This window comes from Pieris napi, chromosome 14, assembly GCF_905475465.1.
Source record: "Pieris napi chromosome 14, ilPieNapi1.2, whole genome shotgun sequence".
NCBI lineage: Eukaryota > Metazoa > Arthropoda > Insecta > Lepidoptera > Pieridae > Pieris > Pieris napi.
The window spans coordinates 12,593,302-12,616,991 of NC_062247.1; the positions used below are offsets into that span (position 1 = coordinate 12,593,302).

General features: G+C 45.9%; 1 protein-coding gene across 5 annotated transcripts in view; it reads left to right on the top strand.

Moving 5' to 3' along the window:
• The window catches only part of LOC125055823 (afadin), a 31,461-nt gene extending 11,854 nt beyond the window's left edge, over positions 1–19,607 (top strand). For 2 of the 5 annotated variants that reach the window (XM_047658448.1, XM_047658449.1), the window contains exons 7-31: positions 4–129; positions 202–359; positions 804–885; positions 8,613–8,791; positions 9,389–9,553; positions 9,657–9,781; positions 9,977–10,300; positions 10,476–10,643; positions 10,722–10,830; positions 10,913–11,058; positions 11,129–11,339; positions 11,413–11,551; positions 11,635–11,822; positions 11,899–12,186; positions 12,262–12,402; positions 12,480–12,600; positions 15,187–15,454; positions 15,527–15,614; positions 15,843–16,207; positions 16,277–16,724; positions 17,557–17,727; positions 17,794–17,963; positions 18,036–18,165; positions 18,242–18,354; positions 18,439–19,607. In XM_047658448.1, the coding sequence (XP_047514404.1) occupies positions 4–129; positions 202–359; positions 804–885; positions 8,613–8,791; positions 9,389–9,553; positions 9,657–9,781; positions 9,977–10,300; positions 10,476–10,643; positions 10,722–10,830; positions 10,913–11,058; positions 11,129–11,339; positions 11,413–11,551; positions 11,635–11,822; positions 11,899–12,186; positions 12,262–12,402; positions 12,480–12,600; positions 15,187–15,454; positions 15,527–15,614; positions 15,843–16,207; positions 16,277–16,724; positions 17,557–17,727; positions 17,794–17,963; positions 18,036–18,165; positions 18,242–18,354; positions 18,439–18,625 (4,610 nt within the window). In that variant the 3' untranslated portion in view covers positions 18,626–19,607. The other 3 variants (XM_047658450.1, XM_047658451.1, XM_047658452.1) reach the window with 3 other exon arrangements.
• The last annotated feature ends 4,083 nt before the right edge of the window (positions 19,608–23,690 follow it).

Consider the following 23,690-nt stretch of genomic DNA (forward strand, 5'->3'; position numbering starts at 1 on the left):
CAGAACTGCCCGAGACGTCGTTCACTCGCAGCATCAGCAACCCCGAGGCGGTCATGAGGCGTCGGAGGCAGCAGAAGCTCGAGAGGAAGCTGCAGCAGTTCCGCTCCAAGGACGGCGGACCCGACACCGGTAGCCGCGCGAGCCCCGCTCTCCTACTGCGTCAGACACTTCTGAGCGAATAATAACGAGTTCTTTCGGCAGGTGGCACGCTGAAGATCTACGGGTCGTCCCTGTGCCCGGACGTGCCGTACAAGACGCTGCTGCTGTCCGTCGGGGACTCCGCGGCCGCCGTGCTCCGAGAGATGCTCGACAAGTACGGCCTGTCGCGGCACGAGCCCGCGCACTACTGCCTCGTGCAGGTACTCTCGCCTCTCCCCACTCGACCCACTCGACCCACACCCGAGTGGGTGGTTAGTATGTCTCGCCAGGTGAACGGACATACCTAAAGCTCGATTGCAAGTAACTTTTTGTCAAGTCGGTCAACGATATCAAGAACGACCTCGGTACAAAAATATCTGTTCAGAATATGAATTTGTACTAAAGCCAATAACAAATCTTTTTATTTTTCATAACTCTAATTGAAGGCCGACTGCTTCTGTACTTTAACTTCATTTAAAATACAGAAAAACATAATTTCTGAATCAGTCATTTTCATGGGCATCTAACATTGTTGCTTTAGAGTCAATTTATCCGACTACCTACTCTTAAATAATAGTTTTTTTAATTAAATCGTTGTCTTCTCCCGTGATTTCGTGCGATAGTTTATTTTGTCACATTAGGATACATTTTGGAATCGATGACAGGTGGACACGACTGACAATTCGGAGTACATCCTGGAGGACGACGAGTGTCCTCTGGCCATCGTCATGACGCATCCCCATCGCAGTGAGTACCAACTATTATATTTATTCGCGAGTACGGCGACGAATAGACAATAGACATATTAAAGTCTTTATACTGTTGGTAAACATGATAAACATTTTTTAAACGATTTAAAAAGTATAAATTCATCTTAATAACATTATTTCATGAATATTCATATGTATAATAATGTAAGTATGCAGAGGTTTCTAGCGAAATAGAAGTTTAAATGAGCTATTAGTGGAAAAATTTCATTCTTGTCTTTGCCTAATCCGATCGAAAGTCCCATCAAAGTTAGATGAATATTTCATAAATATAACTGTACGTCACTTTCAGTGAAATGTGGGATCATAGTTTTGGTATAACATAACTTCTATTCCCAATCTCCTTCAATTGAGAAGAACACAATTACCGTAGCGAAATACGTGTCCTAGTTATCGCTTATAATTATTGAATAAATATTTATTAGGTATTAGCGAGGAAAGGGAATGTTTACGAACTTGTGTAACATTGAAAAGTCTTCACGTTTTCTAATTTTCTTCAGTTTCGAAACTAATATTTATTTATTTACAAAAATATATACGCTATCCTTACAGTACTATAATAACAGACTGGTTCTGGTATCGCAGACAACCTTGGCCTTCGCCGTAGCACATATCCCATAGGTACAAAGAATCCGAGTTCTTGAAGTACAATACTGTACTATACTAAGTAGATAGTAGGCCAACTGTAAGTCCCGTCTTGTTTCTAATTTATTGTACCCCACCATTCCCGAGACAAATCTTGTTGGGAAAAGGATACTAGGGATAGACGCCATACATTCTGTAATAAAGGAATCGTTTAAATGCGCTCCAACATTAGGCAGTATTTAGCTTAATGCGGAGCCCAAACTGACGAGTTACACTCTAACATACCTACTCCTAACCGATGCGTTGTAAAAGCTTGAGATGACCTTATTGTTAGTAAACGTTGTTGCCCTTCGAAGCAAGTTATACGTTTTTCGTCCCGAAAACTCAGTTGTGAATCGACTCCCTGGTCTTTTATTAGCGTTTCTTGTTTCAGTATCACCCCTAACACATTGTACTTATAGATAATGTAATAGTACTTTCATTTCTTTCATTCACGAGCCACTTCGAAAGCTTAAATTAATTTCTTTGAACAATACATAGAAGCGAAAATGTTAATTTTTAATGTTACGTTGATGCTAATTGGAGAATTCTTTTTTGCTCAACTTTAAGTGTATCTAAGTTTTGTAGTGGAGATATTCAAGAAGTATGTAGAATACGGGGTTGCGATTTATCGGAAGTATTAGGAAAGTGTCGATGACAGTTGGTCGAGACAGGAAAAGTGGAAAAATTGGAGGAGACTTTAACCAAAAACAATTAAAACTATACTAACATTACTAGCATTGCAACTGTGCGAAAAGAGAACAGGCCAGGAATTTGAGGTAGTTTTTGCTAATCATAAATCAATAAATGCAATAAGAATTTTATAAGTTGTCTCTTTCCGCACAGACTGCAACAAATAAGAAATTTTACAACCGCGTACCCTTGTCAAACGATACGATCCCCAAGAGAGAATGTTACGTCGCATATCGTTTCAACGTCTGCAAAGTGTCTGATCCATTTTGTATTGAATATCTTAGAATTTTAAGCATAAGCGAAGAGATACATACATAATACATATTATGTTGCAACTAAGGTAAACACTTGTTTGGGAGTTTCTTCGAAATGGAATTTTGGCCACTCGTTGTCGCTGAGTAATAGTTATAAAGTCAATGGTGTTCAGATTCAGTTTTCGTTACTTGACAAAAATATTTTCACGGTCGTTTCGCACACGACTTAAAAAAATCAGTCACATACATTTTAACTTTAAGGGATTGGAGCTGTTTGCGATTTTTAACGAAAGAACATTATTTCTCAAAAGGATTAATTATTGAGATTGACCGAAAATTTCTGACCGCTACGTTTAAGCGAAACCAACGAACCAAGCATTTGTGGTTATTATTCTTTTTAAGAACGCAGAATCGAATCGGTCCATACATAAAATTTAAAAAGTTAGGTTGTGTCGTGATGCTAATATCATGAAACGAATATTGGACATTTTAAATATGGTTTGGCCATTGAATTAAATCTATATCTGGTCACGTCATCTACACGTATTGCTCCGGAAAAGGGCAATAAAATGTTTAATCAGCTTTGCGTTCGTCTCTTCTTCGTCAGTAAACTGAGTATTGGACAAATGTTTGTGCTTATCGGCCGCCTCTTCGGTTAATGAGCGCTAAAGCTACCTTGCGCATTTCGTATTTCATTAATTAATTGCTACTTAACCATAACTAATGAGGTGCTCCAGTGCTACCCTAACTTGCATATGTGTGCTAAAAAAATCTATTATTTATTAATTTTATATATTTCGTTGTGATTCCAATGCCCAATCATTGATTAAACTGGGCTAAAATAAAAATTTAATAACCGATGTAAGTTTTTTTTTTTTGAAAACTTGAGATTTTTCAATTATGATATAAACTCTTTTGCAAAAAAACGGGCACTTGCTCCACGGGAAATTCACCATTCACCCACCTACAGACCTCTGTATACGTATCGTATAAATTAATACACGTGCTTTATTCATTCTGGTAATTTTCTAATATATAAAATTCTCGTGGCACAATGTTATCGGCTACTATCTATCTTTCAAACCCCTAGATGATAAGGGGAGTCCACCCCATTTTTTTTATTCTTTTTTGTGATACAGCATACACAAATACATACAACCCGTAGAAAACACAGTGTTCACAGTAATTTAGGGCCCCGGGCCGGATGAAAACTCCTTATATTGGCAGCCAAAAGCTCCTTCTACTCCTCTTACTTCTTCAAAGATCTTCTGGTCCACACTTGTCGCTTTCCGATTCTACAACGCCTGCCTCACCGCAAAGCGGTCTCTTGGTTCTGTGCATCGTCTTCTCAGGCCGGGTCTTCTTTTGGCCGAACCAGTCTCTTGATACCGTTGCTAAGTCCTCTTAACAGATGAACGACTCACAATTAGCCGCCGAGACTCGTAAGTTTGCAAACAACCTTCAAGCAGGGTATTTAATTTAAAAAGAAAGATTGAATTATTTGATTTCCAGAAAATAACCAAAAAGTTTAAAAATTTTAGTAATCAGCTCAAATAATCGTTTTAGCAATTCGCGATTCAGTAAAACAATTTTACAATAATCCACAATCAACATTATTATTTTTATTGATAGCTTCATAATTTGAATTTGGAACGTAAATATTCATCCCAGGGCACTTCAAGTGACGTGCTTAGACGTCGTCAAATTGGTTTTATTAATCAATAATAAAAAAAATTAACAACTTTATTAGTGACAAAAGGGTTGTGACAGAATTCATACATCGCTAGTCCCCACACTAGGGAGGCCCTGTGTTGTTGTAATATTCAAAGACAAAAATGCAAAGAGCCAGATGTATTGCAAAATATTTACCTTATTAATCAGTCACCGTTAGTCCGATAAGATGGGAGACAGAAAATGATCTGAATCTATTATTTTAAAATAAGTTCAAACGGTTAATATTATGCACGCGACAGCCCCTATGGAGTCTTTGTTTCAATGAACTTGGGTCAGTGACCCCCAGTTTGAAGTTCCATAATTGCGCCAAGTTCAAAAAGTGATGTTTGAACGCCGTGGATTAGCCCTGCACGTGATGACTCGTGCAGTGAACAAAGTTAGTCTGGGAGCATACGGGAATTGGAAATAGTAGTAGGGGAGTGCGGGAGGAGGGCCGCAGTCGTGTCGGCGCGACGCCGCGAGCCACCCGCTCCGCACTCCGTCACGACATGGATTGGGGCATTCGCCGTAAGTTACCCGATGCCGGCTGCCCACCGTCCACCGGCCGGCGCTAGGCCAAAGTTGGCGCCGACTGCCCGGCAGCGGCACCTTCGGCGATGCGATCGGGGCAGATAGTAAACAAACGCATGTGTCCAGTAGTCGTACCGGTGTGTCCGCAGAGGCCGGTTCTCGTGGCTGTGCTGGTATTTTTAACTTGTTTTGCGGTTCGATGCCCGTCGGTTCTGTGAATCGATCTGCATAATGACGTCCTTGGAAGTTATGTTTCGCGAATGTTGACAGTGTTTTTAGTTTCATAGAATTGTTGAATAATATCGCTATTACCACACAGTAAGTCACAAACTTGTTTTAAACTTACCGTGCATTACTTCGTTCACTTTCGACAGAACTTTCTAAGCGCGTTGTGGTTGCGAATTAAAGGTCAAATATTTTGATGTTCCCCGTTAAAATTGCTCTATTTCGCCCGATAAGAGTTTTACGAGTTGATCGTAAACGTTACGGGCCGACACATCAAGATGTTTTACTCAAATATGTTAAGAATATTGAGATTCAATTGTTTTTACTTTTAAAGCATTTATTTTGAAAAGCACTGAAATAGTTTGAACTTGAACCTAAGTGCCTAATGTCTATTTAGTCTCCTTGTAAATGTCAAGGAGAGCGGGCACTCGGCCCAATAACCTGATAAAAGCTCTCGGGAAGACAAATAGCCTGTAATGTGTCGGGCTCGGCGACAAGCACAGCAATTGTATTAAGTCCGCGCCCCTTCGATGCCTACATACCTATCACCTAAGTCCACTTGTTTTACAGCCTTTATTTGAGCTGTATGATGATTAACGAGATACTAATATTGATTTAGATTTCGATTTTAAATGCTCTATCTTAAAACGAGCCTTTTTCGGTTCTTTACAAAAGCCTTGTGAGGAGAAACATTCTAAAGCACTCTTTGTTTAATGAAGTGGATTGAATTGGAGCATTTATAGATTAATGAGTTACTTGGATGACTAAATTACGTATAATTAAGTCATCCGATTTTTGTAAGTCAATCTCAAAACGAGATAGTTCGTTAAAATAATTCAATTTTCTATACTTTAATTTAAGATATCCATATTATAATAAATAAATAAATGCAAAACTACTGATCTGATATTTCGTCTAAGAAACTGATCATTTTTACTATACGGTAGCACTACCTTTAACATTCTATGCACATTCTGATATACTTTCACCCAATAACACCAAACACCTATGAAATTTTACATCTTATAGTTGTTGGTATGTGTTTAAAATGGTGAATTTAGCAAAATTTACAAGACACGTACGTACTTTATTACGCAAAAGTTTGATATTTTATACGTACACGAGTACGTAATCTCGAGGTCAATAATGTTGTCTGTTGCTGGTTTTATGTTGGTTTTTAAATATCTACCTGAAAGTCCTAATTAACACAACTTTAATTAAAAATGCGCAAATTTATGAAAATGTGACGTGTGTTTGACCGCGTTCCAATTGCAGCATTCCCGGAGGGCTAAGCTATTGTTTCTGGGTCGCCACACATTGTTTATTTTGCTTAAAACCGAACGACGACACAAAAAAGCAAACTAAATAAATGTCATAGTGATCATAGGTTGTAATAAAGTTACAAGGGTTCAATCGACGTAACAGTAGGTATAGTAAGCTAATCAAAATTATGAATTTATGCATTATTATTCGGTTTCAAAAAAATATTAACAGATTTAAGTTAATATACTGTATTGGTATTTTTCATATTATAATAATTAAAAGAGACACGTTCTACGAAGATCCATAGTGCAGCGGAGAGAAGGTGTTTGTAAACGTGATGCGAAGTTCGTGATAAGTTCCATTTGACAAGGCCATTAACCTCCATGCGTCTTTTTAAAGTTGACTTTCGCGACAATTATGAGTATTGGCTAACTCTAACCGCTTTTGAAACAAAACCAACTATTAGGCGTTATAGTTCTCGCAAGGTCATTTGTCAATTTCTTTTGGCAATTCTATTCGATCCCTGTTTGAAATCATGAATACCTAGTAATAGTTTTGTTTGCGACGAAGGGTTCCTAATAATGACTTTCCGCCTGTAATTGGGATTCAGAACACGTTTTACCTTTCGAAAGGTCAGTGTTGCTCTCACTGTGCGATATCTTGAAAACAAACTTTCCATTTCACTAAGATTTTTATGACATGTTTTAGATTCAGCTTATTTGTTTTAGCTTTAAAGGAACTCTATACATTTACGTCTTACGTTTGTGTAGGTACTATTGAAATATTAAAATTAACCTCGAAATAAATATGCATCAGGCCCCAACAGAGATTGCAATGGCGAGAGGGCTTTAAACTTGATTTTTAAATTCGTAGAGCTTTCTCTGTAAAATATATTATTCGATTTATGCTTTAGAAAGCTTTTTAAAATTTTTGTTATGATTTTTTATCGAATCCAAAATATGTATCAGCGCCGAATTATTTTTTAATTTAAAATTAATAAATCGGCCTTTTAACGTAAAATTAATGAGTAATACAGAACTATTACCGTAATAGGCGAGTTTCGAAATAAGAGCGGTTCTAACAAATAGGCATAACGTTGTGCTGTACGCCGTTACCATACAATGGCTACATGCCGCTCCTACTAAGTTATTTATTGCTTTGATCCACGTCGAAGAATTGCATGATGACATACCAAATGCGTGTGCTGAGTGCGTTTGTCTCAATTTGAGGTTTATATATTCAGAAAATATATGTGAATAACAAAGTTTAGTTGATGACGGTATGTCAAGTAATTAACGTATTTACGTTGTATTTGGAAATTGTTGTTGTGATTTAAAATACTTTAAAAAGATATAAGTGTTTGTCATAATCTAATGACACACTTCCATTTTTTTTCCTTTGAATACGGATCTAGTATCATAAAACGAATTCCGTCACGAAACACGTTTGTGTAATAAACCATTTGGTTTGTACCGAACTGTATTCAGCAGATTAATGATTCTGAAGGGCAAACGGGCGCGGCTGACCAAAAACCCTTTCGAGATTAAAATTAATTTACAATACATACGACCACACGTGGACACTCACACACTGCCGCACTAGTCAATTATTCACACACACGTTTTCATAGCAATTATATTCTAGGTTCGCTTGACTTTGATAAAACCTGGTTTGAAGTACACCATCAGCTGCTTCAGTCACGAACTCGTTACTCACGTTACTCTTTGCTCTATCTATCTAATACTCTAAACCGCCTCGCTCACCTCACTCTCCTTCTGAAGCATTTTGAAGATTTGCGTGTATTTACGTAGCCTACGTGACCTTTAATAATACTAAAGTATCAGAATTATTAATTTTATTCAAGGAACTTTCAATGTCAGCTTGAATACCAATTACTTAGGCGAAGCAATTTCATAAAATATGCTACGACTTTTCGTGGTATGCAGAATATTGTTATATCGTGTTTCAGACTTAATGTGAACTGTGGAATATTATTTCATTCAATTCTACTTAAACTTATGTTTTTTTTATAAGGATGATTACACATTAAACCGATGTATGTTTACATAAAGCTTATATACCTTTATATCAAACATCAAAAGAATAGTCGCAGATCCGCTCTATATATATTTATACTGTAGACATCGGACAATACATATCAGTCTGACACGCGATTTTAATGACGTTGACACTAGAAATGCTGGGCGGGCGTAGACTCCACTATCGGATTCTAAACTCCTATATTTTAAATACTACTCCTAATTAGTAGCAGTCATGGGAATTGTGACCGGGTGTAAATCCTCTTTTTTGTTCTCTACTACGACATAAATTTCTGATTTACCGACCGACAAGAATAACTCAAGGCCTCTAATGTTGCGATCGATTCAGTGTATTCGTTGTCCAGGCTCCATAATGTTCCACGTCCGGCGTCGACCGTCGGAGGGTCAACCGCGGCGGCGCAAGAAGAAGCCGAGCGGCGGCGCGGGCGCACGTCCCGGAACAGACCCCATGCTCATTGAGGTCACGCCGGACGGCACCGCCCTCGAGAATGGACGCCGGCTGCGAGTCGCCGATGTCGTCGAGGTACGTAACTCAAGTCGCAGAACCTACATTCAGAAATAAATTTCCGAATGCGTTTAAGAATGACGGTAATAAAACATTGAAGGTATCGCTATTCCTTATGGTCATGAAACAAGCAGCTCAGTCTACTTGTAATACCGCATCTTAGATTGTACGGTTCGTACATAGATACCGATACTTATGTCTCACGTACGTATCCATTAGGTTAATTGATTCACAACTCCCTTAAGCCGTCGTGAAGCTAGAGCTTTCTTTGGTTTACCCACGGCTTGAATTGTTAATTAAAACATAAAACTAGGTCGTTGAAAACTATATTTAAGTCGAACATTCGCCGCTAGTGTATATAGCCTGTAGGATACAGTAGCTCATAGCGCTGCCCCTTAAGACCTTGCATTTGAGCAAATTTTTCTGAATATCGCTAAGCTCCAGCAAACCGAATTGACCCCCAAACTCATCAGACGGCGGGAGACGGCGCGCTAATTGACGTCAATATTGTTATTTATTTACGCGAGCCGGACGTGGATTACACATTTTATTTCAAACGTTAGGCGTTTAGTTCTCTTATACTATGTCTCCTGACGTTCTGAACGTCCATTTCAGGTGGGATCGGTGAACGGCACGGCGCTGCAGTTGTACGGGCCTTCCATTCAGCCGCGGCACTGCGTGCTGGCTCCGGCCGACGGCGGACACTCCGTCACTCCGCTGCACGCCGACGCACAGGTCTACGTCAACGGACGGCGGGTCACGCACACTACTAGACTACAGGTACCCGAACACGATAAGCGAAGGTCGTATCGTGATCGTGTTTACCATTCTGAATCGAAATTAAAATAAAATAAAACGAACTTATAATTTTTATTAATTGAAGCACGGCTGCCTACTCAAATTCGGCCGAGTGTCGACCTTCCGTTTCGTCGATCCGGCGCAAGAAAACCTCATCAACCGCAACCTTTCCCAGTCGCAACATTACGGCTCGGGCTCCATCTACGACAGGTACGCGACCGACCGCTTCCGAGCGTCGCTAGACAATTTAGAAGTCAGTGTTAGCACTAATAGATGTCACCGACCTTTTGTCTCGCGACCTCCACCCACCCACGACATCGCACCCATCGTCATGTTCGTCACGTCCCGTCTTCGTTTTGCATGTTTGTCACTGGCTCACGACATACGCTTGTTTACGAACGTTAGGTCGACCGCGGACAGCGGAGCCATGTCTCCCTCGTCGCTGGCCTCGCACCCCCGGGACCTCGACGACGACGACGAGGACCACCCCGACGACGCGCCGTACGACGACGAAGACAACGACAATAACAACACGCTCAAGCCGGAGCGGTCGCCCCGCTCGACCGATTCCAAGCACGAGTACGTCCGCGACGAGCGCGAGCACTCGAGTCGCACCTCGCACCGCCTCAGCTACAAGGACAACTACGAGACCACTTTCGACCTGGACGGCAACGTCGAGACCAAGAGCATCTGTAGCGCCAAGAGCGGGGGCTCCGGACACGAAAATAGGTATTCTCGCCTCGCGTCGGCTTACCGTTGTCGCTTCTTAGTTCGTTAATGTCCTCGGGCCGATCTGAAGGTAAGGTCCCGCCCGCCCTTTGTCACTTTTATAACTTCCGTGATACGACCTAATTTTAATCCCACGCAATCGTCCTCCTCGGTAAAATTGCCAATGATGAATCAGAAGCGGCGGCGGCGCGTGGCGTGCGGGACAGGAGGCGATCCTCCCGGCCGTCCTGGAGTTTCCCGAGGCGGGGCAGGCCCAGTTCCTGTCCGCCGTCATAGCGAGGCTCGACCCCCACGCCCCGGCCTTCAAGCTGGCCCCGGTCTACACGCTCTACCTGTGTGCCAGGTGAGGGCGGAACACCTTTTCGCGTCACTTCAGCTCTCTAGTCGACGTGCTCTGACGCGCCGATGACGCCCTTTGCAGATACCGCGCGTCCACCCACTACCGGCCGGAGCTGACGCCGACGGAACGAGCGCACAAGCTCACCGCCTTCTTGCACCACGTCGCCACCCTCATCCACGCCACCGTTCAGGTGAGCGAAGTGACTTTATCAAATTGTCGATCAAATCTTGGGTCGGCGGCTGAACTACGATGGCACACGTTTCTCTGAACAGGAGCGGCGCGCGGACTCCGCGGCGCAGGCCTTCTGGATGGCGAACGCCAGCGAGCTGCTGCACTTCCTCAAGTGCGACCGGCACATCTGCTCCTTCTCCACGCAGGCGCAGGAGTCGCTCCCCATCACGGTGCAGAACGCGTTCAGGTACGCGCGCGTCTGACGCCTCGCCTCCGCGTCGCCCTCTCGCCGACTGATATCGTGGATCCCTTCTCAGCAACCTGGTGTCGTGCTTCGCCGAGGAACTTCGCGGCGCGGTGTGGGCGCTGGCCCGCGGCGGAGGAGACGACACGGAGGCCACGGCGCCCGTGCTGCAGGCGCTGGCCGCCGCCATGGTGCTGCTGCGGCGCTGCCGGGTGAACGCCGCGCTCACCATTCAGCTGTTCTCGCACCTCTTCCACTTCATCAACGCCATCGCCTTCAACAAGGTTCGCTCTCGCCTTTTCCTCCGTTCTCGAGTGAAAGCGGAGACGCGTCTGACGCTCGACTCGTTTCCGACAGCTGGTCTCGGAGCCGAAGGACATCACGCCTCGATGGGGCGCCTCCTTGTCCGCCCGCCTGGCGCTGCTCGCGGCCTGGGCCGAGAGACAGGGGCTGGAGCTGGCGGCCGACTGCCACTTGGCGAGGACTCATCGAGCGGGTGAGTTTTTCAGACCTCCGAGCCGGACTCGGCGTTCGCTTCGCTCCACCCACAGACCGATCATACGTATGCGCGTTCCGCAGCACGTCTGATCCAGGGCGAGTACCGGACGGCGGAGGAAGTGAGAGCCGCGCTGGCGGCCTGCTTCAAGCTCAACTCGGTGCAAGTGCGGGCTCTGCTCTCGCCGCTGCTTCCTCCCGATCTCGTGGAGGCCGCCGTGGCGCACGCCCGGGCCCTCGCGGACGAGCTGTACCGGGCCGACGGAAGAGAGGTGATCTCGAGAGCCCGCGAGCCGAACCGGTCTCCGCCTCCGACCCGGCCGTCACGATTCCTCTCTCTGCGAGCAGATCGAGCTGGAGGAGAGCGAGTGGCTAGGCACGGCGCTGCTGATCCCCGGCGACGGCTTCAGCGCGGAGGTGGTGCGCGGCGTGCCGCCCGGCCTGGCCGAGTTCGTGGCGCCGCTGCAGAGGGGCGGGCTGTGTCGTCTGGCGCCGCAGCCGCACGCCGTCGGGCTCTGGACCGTCTACATGCACGCGCACGCCGCGCCGCCTCGGCGACCGCCCGACCCCACGCCGCAGCTCATCCAGCTTCACAAGAACTCCAACGGCATGGGGCTCAGCATCGTCGCCGCCAAGGTGCGCCTTTCGGCCGGACGTCGCGACGCGTCGGACGACCGTTTGGAACGTTTCGCTCACGATGTCGATCCGCAGGGCGCCGGACAGAGCAAGCTGGGCATCTACGTCAAGTCCGTGGTGGCGGGAGGGGCCGCGGCGGCCGACGGACGCCTGGCGGCCGGAGACCAGCTGCTGTCCGTGGACGGTCACTCGCTCGTCGGCATCTCGCAGGAAAACGTACGACGAAAGTTTATCTACCGCTCCGTTCCGTACCTCCGTGACGTCCCTCTGACGATTAGCCTTCGCTTCCGCAGGCGGCCGAGTACTTAGTGAGGACGGGCCCCATAGTGACCCTGGAGGTGGCCAAGCAGGGCGCCGTGCTGCACGGCCTCGCGACTCTTCTGCACCAGCCGGCCTACGCGCAGCAACGTCCGGGTGAGTCTTCCTCTGGGCGTCCTCGCTCTATTCCGAGACGGCCGTTCATTTCTCACTTTATCTCGTGCTCTAGATGACGACGTACCGTACGAGGACCGCGTGCGCCGAAACTCGGGCACGTTCACCAACCCTCACCCGGCCTTGCTGAAGCCGACGTCGCCTCTCTCGGAACTGGCCACCGCAGGCAAAGAGCTACGACGATATTTCGTTTATTTTTTTGCGATTTCGTTTCAGTTTATTCTTAATTATCGCTCTTCGGAAGCGACACGTTTTGTGGACTTTCGTTTTCTTTTTTTCGGCTTCGTCAGTTTTTAGACCGTTTCGTTAGACCTCGTAGCGAACTAATTGAGAAGAATTTATGATTTCAGGATACGGCCGTCGTCTCGATCGCGATAGATGTCATCTTCTCAGAAACGCATCTTCCGAATCTAGCACGACGGATGACAGTGAAGACGTATTATCACGTTATCGCGGTTTCATACCTAGGCTCGTCGTGACGTCAGATAGAGAAAATAACGATTCGCAAGACGATTTGACCCCGGATACGTCCGGCCGTTCCGCGGAAGCGAATGGCGATCTCGCCGCGCGCCGACGAGTCCCGGTGTTCACTTTTACGTGCGACGACGACGACGACCCCTCTCCGGGAGACACTCACGTCCCGGACGAACCTCCGCCTCCCGTCCCGCCCCCCGCTCTCCACTGCGAACGTCGCGGTGACGACGGGGCGCGCGTCCGTCTTCCGCCCCGAATGAAACCCATCAGTACAAAACTCCTGCTAGACATGTGCAAGGCTCGCGTCGAAGAAGAACGCTACGCGCGGAGACGTACGAGCGTCGGCGACTGCGCGAGTGCGTGTGATTGTTGCCGCACGCCGCAACCGGAGGGACCCCGGATACCTTACATCGACGAACCCGACTGCGAGCCGGTCATCTTCGAGAAGGACGGGGCGAACGAGAAAATACCCACCCCGAAAATACGTAGAATACTCCCGTCGCTATCCCTCGACGGGTCGGAGGAGAAGAGACCGAAGACCGCCGACGCCACCTGTCAGACTCCACCCTCGCCGTCCGAAATGGGAACCGAGCCTGTCGTCTCGGCGAACACAGAACGACGCAGATTGAAATTGAAATTTAGTGATGAATTCAAAAATTTACAAGACGTTCACTGCCGGTTGAGGAGAACGATTTTCAATATGACCGAATCGTTGACGAGTAAATCTGATGAAACCGAATATACTTCGACCGCGTCGACGAAAGAAAACTGCAGTACAAAAAGAAATAATTTTCTTCAAAAAACGTGTAATAAAGTCGAGACGAAACGTGACGATACGGGTTTGGCGCGTGCTGAAAGAAAAACTTGGAAATCGCCCGACGAATACCGTCCCGCATTCGGCAAAGTCAAAGCTTTAACTAAACGTTTCAACGAGATAAACCTCACGTACTGCGTGAAAAACTACAAAAGGAATTGCCAATCCAGTCCCGACCTGACCCTCGCTCGCCTCGAGAGGTCGCCCGAGCACAGACCGAGCTTACCGGTCAGCGCTAGCTTGGCCGACATGCAAAATGACATCCGTTTCGAGCGGAGCGCGACCGACACGAGTCGAGGCGAAAGTAAACTGTCCGAAAAAGAAGTAAGGAGCATTCTGATACAGCTCGAAGACTGGTCGAAATTCGGGTCTCGCGGCAGCGAGGACACCCTCGCCCAGGGCAATGAATTCGAATTGCCAAATTTGCCTTCCGAAGATCACACGGAAACAAACGCGTCGATTAACGGGAGTCTTGTGTTCGGTGAAATTGACAAAAAACCAAGAATTATAACGCTCGATAATATACAGTTGAAATCGACGAAGTCCGGAGTCAGTACCCCGATCAAATTAAGCGAAGATTACTGTATAACGGACAGTACAGAAAACAGGGACGAATCGCGCGCACCTAGAATCGTGGACGCGGTGCGTCGAGCGCGCTCGTCGTCTTCGGACGTGTCGACGCGTCGGCCGTCCGAGCGGACGGACCGGGACGCGGCCCTCGCGACCGGCCGCTCCGAGCTGAGCGCCAGCGACGGGTGTCTCGACTGTCCCACGTCCTCGCTTCTTTCGACCGACTCCAGCTCGCGTAAGACCTCCTCCCACAGCGCATGAGATAGGTGTGTTGCTGTCCGCACCGTTAAGCAATCTTATATAGACATTTAATTGGTTTCGAATGCGTTCAACACTTTTGTTTTTTATTATTTAGGAACTAGATCGGTTTACATTTTAAGTTTCGCACTGGCTTAGTGTACCGTATGTTTGTTGTGTCTTTTTGGGCAATCGTCATAATTTAACACCGAGTTACGGTTTCGCCCTACACTTCGCCCTTTAACACGGCACACTCGACGTCGACGAGTCCACAGAGTATTTACTCTTGCACGAGAACAGACTTGTACACTTTTTGTTATCGTTTCTTTTATTTATTTTCGTAGCTACATCGTTTGCATTGCCCGCTATTAGATGTTATAAATATGTTAATTATTTAATTTAAGATCGATCTAAAGTCGCAATATTACTAAAGTGCACCTACTCGGTTCTTAATAACCCTCGGGATGCGGCAGGTGGTGCCGGTGGCGGTGTTGCGGGGGGTCGGCGCGCGTCGGAGCGCGACCTGCCCTCGCGCCTGGCGGCCGAGCCCGTCAAACCCAGCAAGAGCACGCCGGCGCTGCATCAGCCTCCCGGCCCGCCGCCGCCGCTGAGTCCGCCGACTCCGCTGAGTCCCGGCGTCCGGGCGACGGCGAGCAAGTCCCGTAGCAGCCACAACCTGTCCTCGCCGCCCGTCGACTCCTTCTACCAAAACCTCGCCTCCGTCCACGACAGACGAGACAGGTATTCTTCTTCAACCTGGGATTCGTTTCGAACGTTCGACGCCGTATATTAATTTGCATCCGTCCGTTTCAGTAGGTGGTCTTCCCTTCGCTCGTCCGGCGGAGGCCGGCCCCAGTCGGCTCACTTCGACGAGCATCACGCGGATCTCGACCGACATCAGGTAGACGAGGCGTCTCCGACCGTTCCATATGCTCATTTTTATTTTATAAACTCTGATTAGGGGTGGGGCATAATGTTTTACTTTCTTTCTTGCTAAAGTAATAGTTATATTATATTTCATATAAGATGAAGGCTGCACTCGGGGTTTATTTTAAGTTAAAATTGTGTAACGACGGCCACCGGGCCGTTCTTTGCGGGGCGGACGCTGACAAATATCTAAATATTCCAGGTGAACCAGGAGAACGCGCGAGCGGCGAAGTTGGCAGAAATGTCCGAAGAGGTGACGAGACGACAGCAACTTCAATATCAGCACATGCAGCAACACTTGCAACAACAGCAGCAGCATTCTCAACAACAGATGTTCCACAAGCCGGCGACGCCGCAGATGTACGCGCCCGCGGCGTACGACGCCTCTTCGCAGCCGACGAGCCAGCCCGGCCCTCAACCCGCGTCGCACAACGTCCCGAGCCCCGGCCCGCAGAGTCGGCAGGGCTCGATGCACGGCTTGCACAACATTCAGGGCTCGCAAGCCCTCAATTCCCAAAACCAGCAGCCCACCCCGCAGCTTTACACTCCGTACGGGCAGCCGCAGCGGTGAGTCCGCCTCGAGGGATCTCTTTCTTGGAAAATTTACATTACGCATTCACGCGCGATCGTCTCCAGGTACGAGTGGGTCCAGGCGGGGCCGCCGTCGCCCCAGCGGGCGCAGCCCCCGGTGGCGCCGAAGCCGCCGGGACCCCGGAGGCCGGAGCTCGACCCCGGCGAGCTCGGCCGGCTCTCGCCCGGCCCTCCCGCCCGCGTCCGTCCCGACGAAGGCGAACTCGACGCCGGCCGCGAGACCGTCGGTCATATTAATCGTGCGGCGGTCACGGAGCAGTACGCGGCGAGCGCTCAGGAGTCGGCGTCGGCTTACGCGACGCACAACCCGTGGCAGCGGGAGGAGCGCGAGCGCCAGGCCGAGGCCAGACGGGCGGCCGCCCGCGCCCGCAGGGACCACACCGTCGCGCAGCTGCTGGCGCTGGGCGCGGCGCGAACCGCGGCGCAGAGCCAGCAGCTGCGAGCTCTGCAGCTCGAGAGGGACTTCGAGCGCCGCGCGACGCAACACCAGACGGTACGGGGTCCTCTATTCGATAGACGATTAGTACTCGCAGACCACTCGAGATCAGAGAGACGGTCGTCGTCTACGAGCCACGCGAGGGGCCGAAACCGTCGAGAGGTCGAAAGCATCAGAGCTGTCGGAATAAGAGTAGATAAGAGAAGATGATTTTGACTCGACGTGTGTATGCGTATACTATCGAGTGGTAGGCCAAGGTGTTTTTCGTTGCCTTTCTTTCAATGGAACACTTCCAATGTAAATTTTATTTTAGCTTTGAAGATAATATAAGTAGTTTTGGTATTAACGGTTAAAAGGTTATTTATTCTGGAGGGTCCAAAATAGAATAGGCACGTATCGTCTGCATACTGTGTAATCCGGCCGAATGAGACTAAATCGTGGATGTTATTTACGTAGATGAGGAACAATCGAGGTTCCGAGACCAAACCTTGTGGCAGGCGAAGGCGAACTTAATCTAAAAAGAGAATTTGTTATGATTTCGACACAAGTGAACTTAGCGATAATAGTTACGAAACTGTGCATATTACATCCCTTGTATTATTAAAGAAAGTGCTTGCATACAAAGTACACATGTCAGAAGTGAAACTTCTTTGGCAAACAAATTTTTAAATCATTATATTTATACAAATCCAAAACTTTAGATTTCCGAGACTCATACTACTTAGACTTAGACTTAATTGTCATTAAAATATTAAAAGTGTCGAAAATTAACACAAATGATAAATTTATTTTTTTAAATTTATTTCTTCGATAATAAAAACACGTGGCATTTTAATTTACAATTCGTCATTTGAGATTTCAATAAATTATTTTGCATATAAAATCGCAGGACGAAGGCGGAAACGGCGAAGGCAGCCCCGAAGACGAATCGCCACCCTCGGAGCCCCCGGCCGAGCGGGATTCGAGGCTCCACGGCCAGCACCCGCAGCCTCCCGCGCCCAAGTCCATTCTGAAGAGCAACACGAGAGCGGAGACGGTCAACGGCTTCCAAACGCACGCGGTACGCACGAGCCTTCGCGCCTTCGCTTCGTCCCGACCGAATCCATCATTACAATTTCAATTCCAGAGCCCGAGCGAAGACAGCCGGATGAGCGAGCTGTCCGTGAACGTGTCCGGCATGTCGGTGTCCGCGGCGAGCGCGGCGTCCGTCGAGCCCGTCGCGCCCGTCGCCCCGACGCCCCCCGAGCGCGGCTCGTCCTTCGCCGTGATGGCCACCAGGCGCCCGCTGTCGCCGCAGTACGTCGCCCCCCGTCCCCCGCTCCCGGGCCGCGTCGAAAACGGCCGATTACAACCGCGATCTCTCCGCAGGTCCCCGGCGGGCCCCGGTCGGGACAAGCGCGTGTCCTTCCACGAGCGAGCTTCGGAGCCGCCTCCGGCCCCGCCCGCCTCGTCGCCTCCCCCCTTGGACGTCCCCGCCGCACCCAGAGAGGACCCCGACGTGAGTCGCCATATTCGTAAACGACGAACATTTATCTTTAAATATTCCTAACGCTTCAATGTGCCGAATGTCGCAGCGGTTCCTGGAGGAGGCCGAGAGCATGCTGGACGAGGTCGGAGGCGGAGCGGAGCACGCCTCGCCGTCGGCCGCGCACACGCCGGGCGTCATCGGCGCCCAGGAGGTGTACAGGTGAGGCCGTCGAGGCGCCGACGCGACGATCTCTTTCCTCTGTTTCCTCTTTCTGTCTCTGACCGAGCGACTTCACCCGCGCAGAGACCCTCGGACGCGTCGCCTGGCGGAGCAGCGAGCGAGGGCGGCGCCGGCGCCGGTTCCGGAGCATCTGTCCTTCAAGGAGAAGATGAAGATGTTCGCTCTCGAGTCCGGCGAGGCCTCCACGCCCAAGGACAAGGTGGGTGCTGCCGCCGCCCGAGCCGAAGCCCCGCGTCGGGCGCAGCGATAACCGCCTCCCGTGTCCGCAGGTGAAGATCTCTCGGGCCCAGCGAGACATCGACGCGGTGCACTAGCGACCGCGGCCGCGCGGCGACGAGGGACGCCCTCGCGATTCCGGGCCGGCGAGTTCGGCCTCCGTCGCGCGGAGACGCTAATTTATAAAAGAATGGCACGTTATGAAATTCTCAAAGGTTTATTTTCCAAATTAGTTGTGCCATCGTCCTGTTAATAAATTGTTATCGTTCGACGAGAGTTTCGTCACGAGGACCGAGACGCGGTGCCTCATCTCTCGCTACGTCGCTTCGTCACATTCCAAAGAATGAAGTTCCGATGAGTAGAGACAGAGTTCGGCGTTTCCCGAAAGCGATAAAGCTGTGTACGAGCAGCCCTCGTACGTGAGCAGAGATAGCCGTAGCGTAACGCGGAGCACGTTTTGTGCCAAAAGTCCTTCTCTCGGATCCGGACGGCCGCTCACCGATATAAAGCTCCTTCTTTGTACGACGTGCGGCTGCGTCTGCGTCGATTTCTCGACAGATGGACGTTTCAATTCAATTGTTGAAATTTTTTATGTTATGCCACGTCGTCGAGCTTTAGATTTAATTATGTGTACGTTAAAGCGTCCCCGTCCGAATCCAAAAGGCATAAATTAGGTCGAAATCGATGTATATAATATTTCCCTTACGAGTCTACGACCAATATTTTGTAAATGTTCAAGGCGAGTCTATAATATTTATATTATATAGAGTTTAGAGGCCTCGGCAAATGTATTTAGCGTAAAGGGCTTCCCGCGCCCAGTTTTTCACCCAACGATAGTCAATTAGAAATGTTGTAAGGTTAATTTGGACGTTCTGTTCTGACACGTCGTGTGCTGACTCGGTTCGGACTGTTCTTTAAGAATTAGAAATTAAACAACACAAACTAATTATATTGTTATCGATAATGCGTATTGCGTATAGACGTTTACTTAAATTTTAATAAATTACCGATACGAATGTTTTATTTTATTTAGTACTCCTTAAAATAAGAAGAATTTGCTGAAAAGGTCAGAAAAGGAAAGTTATCCGTGAGGGTGGTCATCCTTACGGAACGGAATAACTTCATCTCGGTGGAACACTTAAACAACCTTCGGTTATCATAAATCTTCAATCTCACTGACGCTATTGGATTCACGGAGACCTGGTTGCTGGATGCTGGAATTGGTAACGCACAACTGTTTGATTGATGCACTGTCTATCGGAAAGACCGTTAAGAGGCGGCGGAGTCCTCATAGCAATAATCAAAAGCATTGAAAGTAAACGTTTGTCGCACCTAGAATCTGACTATAAAATCTTCCGGATGGCTTTGACCTTGCAAAGGAATGATCGACGTCAAAGTCTAGGCTTTGATGTGGTATACCGTCCTGCTCCAGTTGACAAAAAAGAAGCCCATTGCTATTTTAATAAAGTGAGTGATGCAATTAGCTCCCTTAATGATGTCTTAATCTTTCTTATCTTGGTGACCCTAGGCCCCCTTCAACGATAGCAATAATTCACTTAGTGTTACTTTAATGGATTTAGGTCTCTAGTCTATCTTAATCAATACGATTATGTTCTTATATAGAAAGGATTTAGTTCTTTCTAATGTTGTTTTAACTCTTCGTGAAGCAAATAATCACCTAATTAATAAATATAAACCCTCCGCTAGAAATATGTATGGATATGTTGTAAAAACACTTCATCTACTTAATTAAGCTTTCACCTGCTTACCATTAATTGGATAGAAGCGCTAAATGTAAGTGGTGACTTCGATGGCATGGTTGCAGCGTTTTATAACGAGGTTGATGGTATAACTACAGCTCATGTGCCTCGTACGATAATCTTAAAATCAAATTACCCGCCGTGGTTTGTTAAGCTAATATTTAAATTGAATTACATGACATTTTTTGGAATTTCATTAAACACAAAAGATTCATATACAATACCACAGAACATGTATCGAGGCAATGAAAAAGCCACACAAATTTGCGAATTTAATCATTTATTTTCTAAAATAATACTTCTGTTCAGTTTTCAGTAGTGATGATAATATTGTAATAAATGAATTTCATAATGTAATGCCTTATCATTATGCAATGTTAGATTTACTGAAAAAGTAATAGAAAATAAAATTAAGACTAGATATTTTTAAGGGTGTGGTCCTAGACGACATTCCCCCTATTTTTATACGTTTAAACTTTTTTTTTTAAATAAATTACTAGAACTAGGCAAGTTAGTCCTACAATGTGGAATCTAGCTAGAATCATACCGATATTTAAAAGGATGAGACAAATGTCGGTACTAACTACAGACCAATTTCTATTTTAATCACATTTTCTATGATTTTTGAATTGCTTCTATGCCCAATACTCAAATAACATTGTAAGTGTGTATTTTTAGGTATAACGCTAGATAAATTTTGTAGTTGGAAAGCACATATTGAAAAATTGCAGACCAAAATATACAGCTTCGTTTTTGTGTTAAAACGACTAAGGGAAACTGTTAACCATGATACGGTATTATCTGCTTATCATGCATATGTTTCATCTATACTTAGATATGGAATTATAGTTTGGGGAAATTTAGTCGAAGTAAATAGGGTATTTAAGGCTCAAAAGAAATATTAGAGCAATTTGTGGAGCAAACTGTCTTCTTAAATAAAGGTACGCCCTTTATACCGGTGCAAGAATTGTGTCAAATATTCGTGTGACCACCTTCGCCAGAACACTTGAAGCATTTTTTGAATTATTTGCCAGCGATTGGAAATGGAAGAATTTTCATAATTCTTATCGGGTACTAACAGAAGCGGTTCGCCGACAAAGAAATGTCCAGGGGTAAGAGGAGTCGGATCCTGAGGATCGCTAGTCTAGTCGACAAGTTGAAAATGGAACAAAATAGAGATACTGCTCTTAAAATTATGTGCGATAGCTCATTGGATCCGGAATGACGTCTAGAAAAATGTGCTAAAAGCGTGTATTAGCACATAAAAAATTGCAAAAGTTATAGACCATTAAAGATGAAAAAAAAATGGCATTTAGTTTTTTGCCAATATTTAATAAACTATCAATATTTAAGAAATTTCAAATAAAGAGTCTGAAAGAGGAGGAAATTTCCAATAAAAAACTCCTGACTCCCAGAACTCTATCTCCATTATTTATAATGTTAATTTAACGCTGAAAATAGGTCTGCGGGTGACATTTTTAGGATTCGCGCGTGGCGTCAAAAGCGACTACGGCACATTAATTAATTTATTTAAGGTATTGAATATTTTTTTTTTAATTTGAAAAAATTATGGTGTGTTCTTAACACTATAATTAATTTATTCCCGTTGAAAATTTTACTTAAAGTTAATTTTTCAACAAGTTAAATAATTGTTATATATTTACTGTTTACCTACAGTAAATAAGAAAAGTAAACTCCAAGTACCCTACAATTTTAAATCGCTTATTTCTTGTGAAAAATATTTCCTTTGACATTGTTTAATACAGGTAAGTAAAGCTTCATTTAATTCTCGACTAGTTAATCAAGTAGGATATTCATTTTCTAATTTCCTTAACTTTTTGATAAATCTGTTACAATAAGCTAGGACTCGTAAAAGTTTTTTCATTGATGAATATTTGCTCCACAATTTCAATTCTATCTCTTCTACTATATGGTAGAAGGTATCCCCCTGTACCGTACCTGTACTGTACTGGTACCTTTCTTGCTTTTTTCTTCTAAATTAGTGTCTGGTATGGATGGATGATATGGTGTCGTTGTATGTGGTTTCCTTTCGTAATTTATAACTTTATTTTGTAGCTAGGTCGACATCTCTGAATGGGAGTTTAACGATATAACTTCCCGATGGATCTCGCTTCGTGGTTTGTTTATAGATGTCTTCACATCTTTGTTCTTTAGGAGTGAGGTGAGTTCTTTTAAGGTTAAAGTTATCAGACTCAAGTTCTCAAAAATTGTTTAAAGTTAAAATCATCATTGTTATTTTGAGTGCGCATTGTTAATATGTTTTCGCAACCCAAACCATGTTGGTCGTGATGATCGTTCTCGATTTTTCCAGATAAGATCCAACCATGTCTAGTGTTCTGAGCTATTGGTGTTCCTGGTGGTCCTCTCATTAGACCCTCAGCTATAATTTGACAATAGACATCAGCACCAAACAACATATCAATATTACCTACTTGGTTTGTTAAAATTTGGATCTGCTTACTTCATCCTTGGTAGATTTGGCCACAGATGGACAACGAATTCCTTTACAGGGAGGAATGAAGTTTTTCCAGATAAGATCTAACCCAGCCTAGTGTTAAAATTTGGATCTGCTAACTTCATCCTTGGTAGATTTGGCCACAGGTGGACAACGAATTCCTTTACAGGGAGGAATGAATTTTTCCAGATAAGATCTAACCCAGCCTAGTGTTAAAATTTGGATCTGCTAACTTCATCCTTGGTAGATTTGCCCACAGAGGAATGAAGTTTTTGAGAACTTGAGCTGTTACACAAAGAGTAAATGATTCATCTTGAATTGATTGCAGATTAATCTGAACTACATACTTGGAATCAAGTGGGGCATTGCCGTCACCTCCAACTCCAGATATGCCACTGTTGCTTTTGATTTTCTTTAGCCCCAGCAACTGGACTGCAGACTCCTTAATAAATAAAGCCCGTGAGCCCTGATCTAATAAGGTGCGAGCCTTGTCGAGCCGTGTCATACTTGATCCAGAATTATTTTTGGCCCTTACGAGGGCTGTTGCCAATAGAACTTGTTTTCTGGTATTAGAAAAACAAGTGGTAATATTTTCAATGTTGGTCTCGTCTGGTTTCGATGATGTTGCCGTTGCAACAACATTGATATCTTCTGGTGATTGGTTGTTAGCTGATGCATTATCTGTTGATACACTGGCGTTGCAATGCAAAAGTTAATGGTGTTTTCGTTTGCAACTCTTACACCTGGTGGGCAAACGACACGCTACAACTGAATGATTAGCACCTAAACAGTTGAAGCATAAGGCGGAACTTTGGACAAACTCACGACGTGTTTTAAAGTTACCCTTAGCAAATTTCTTACAA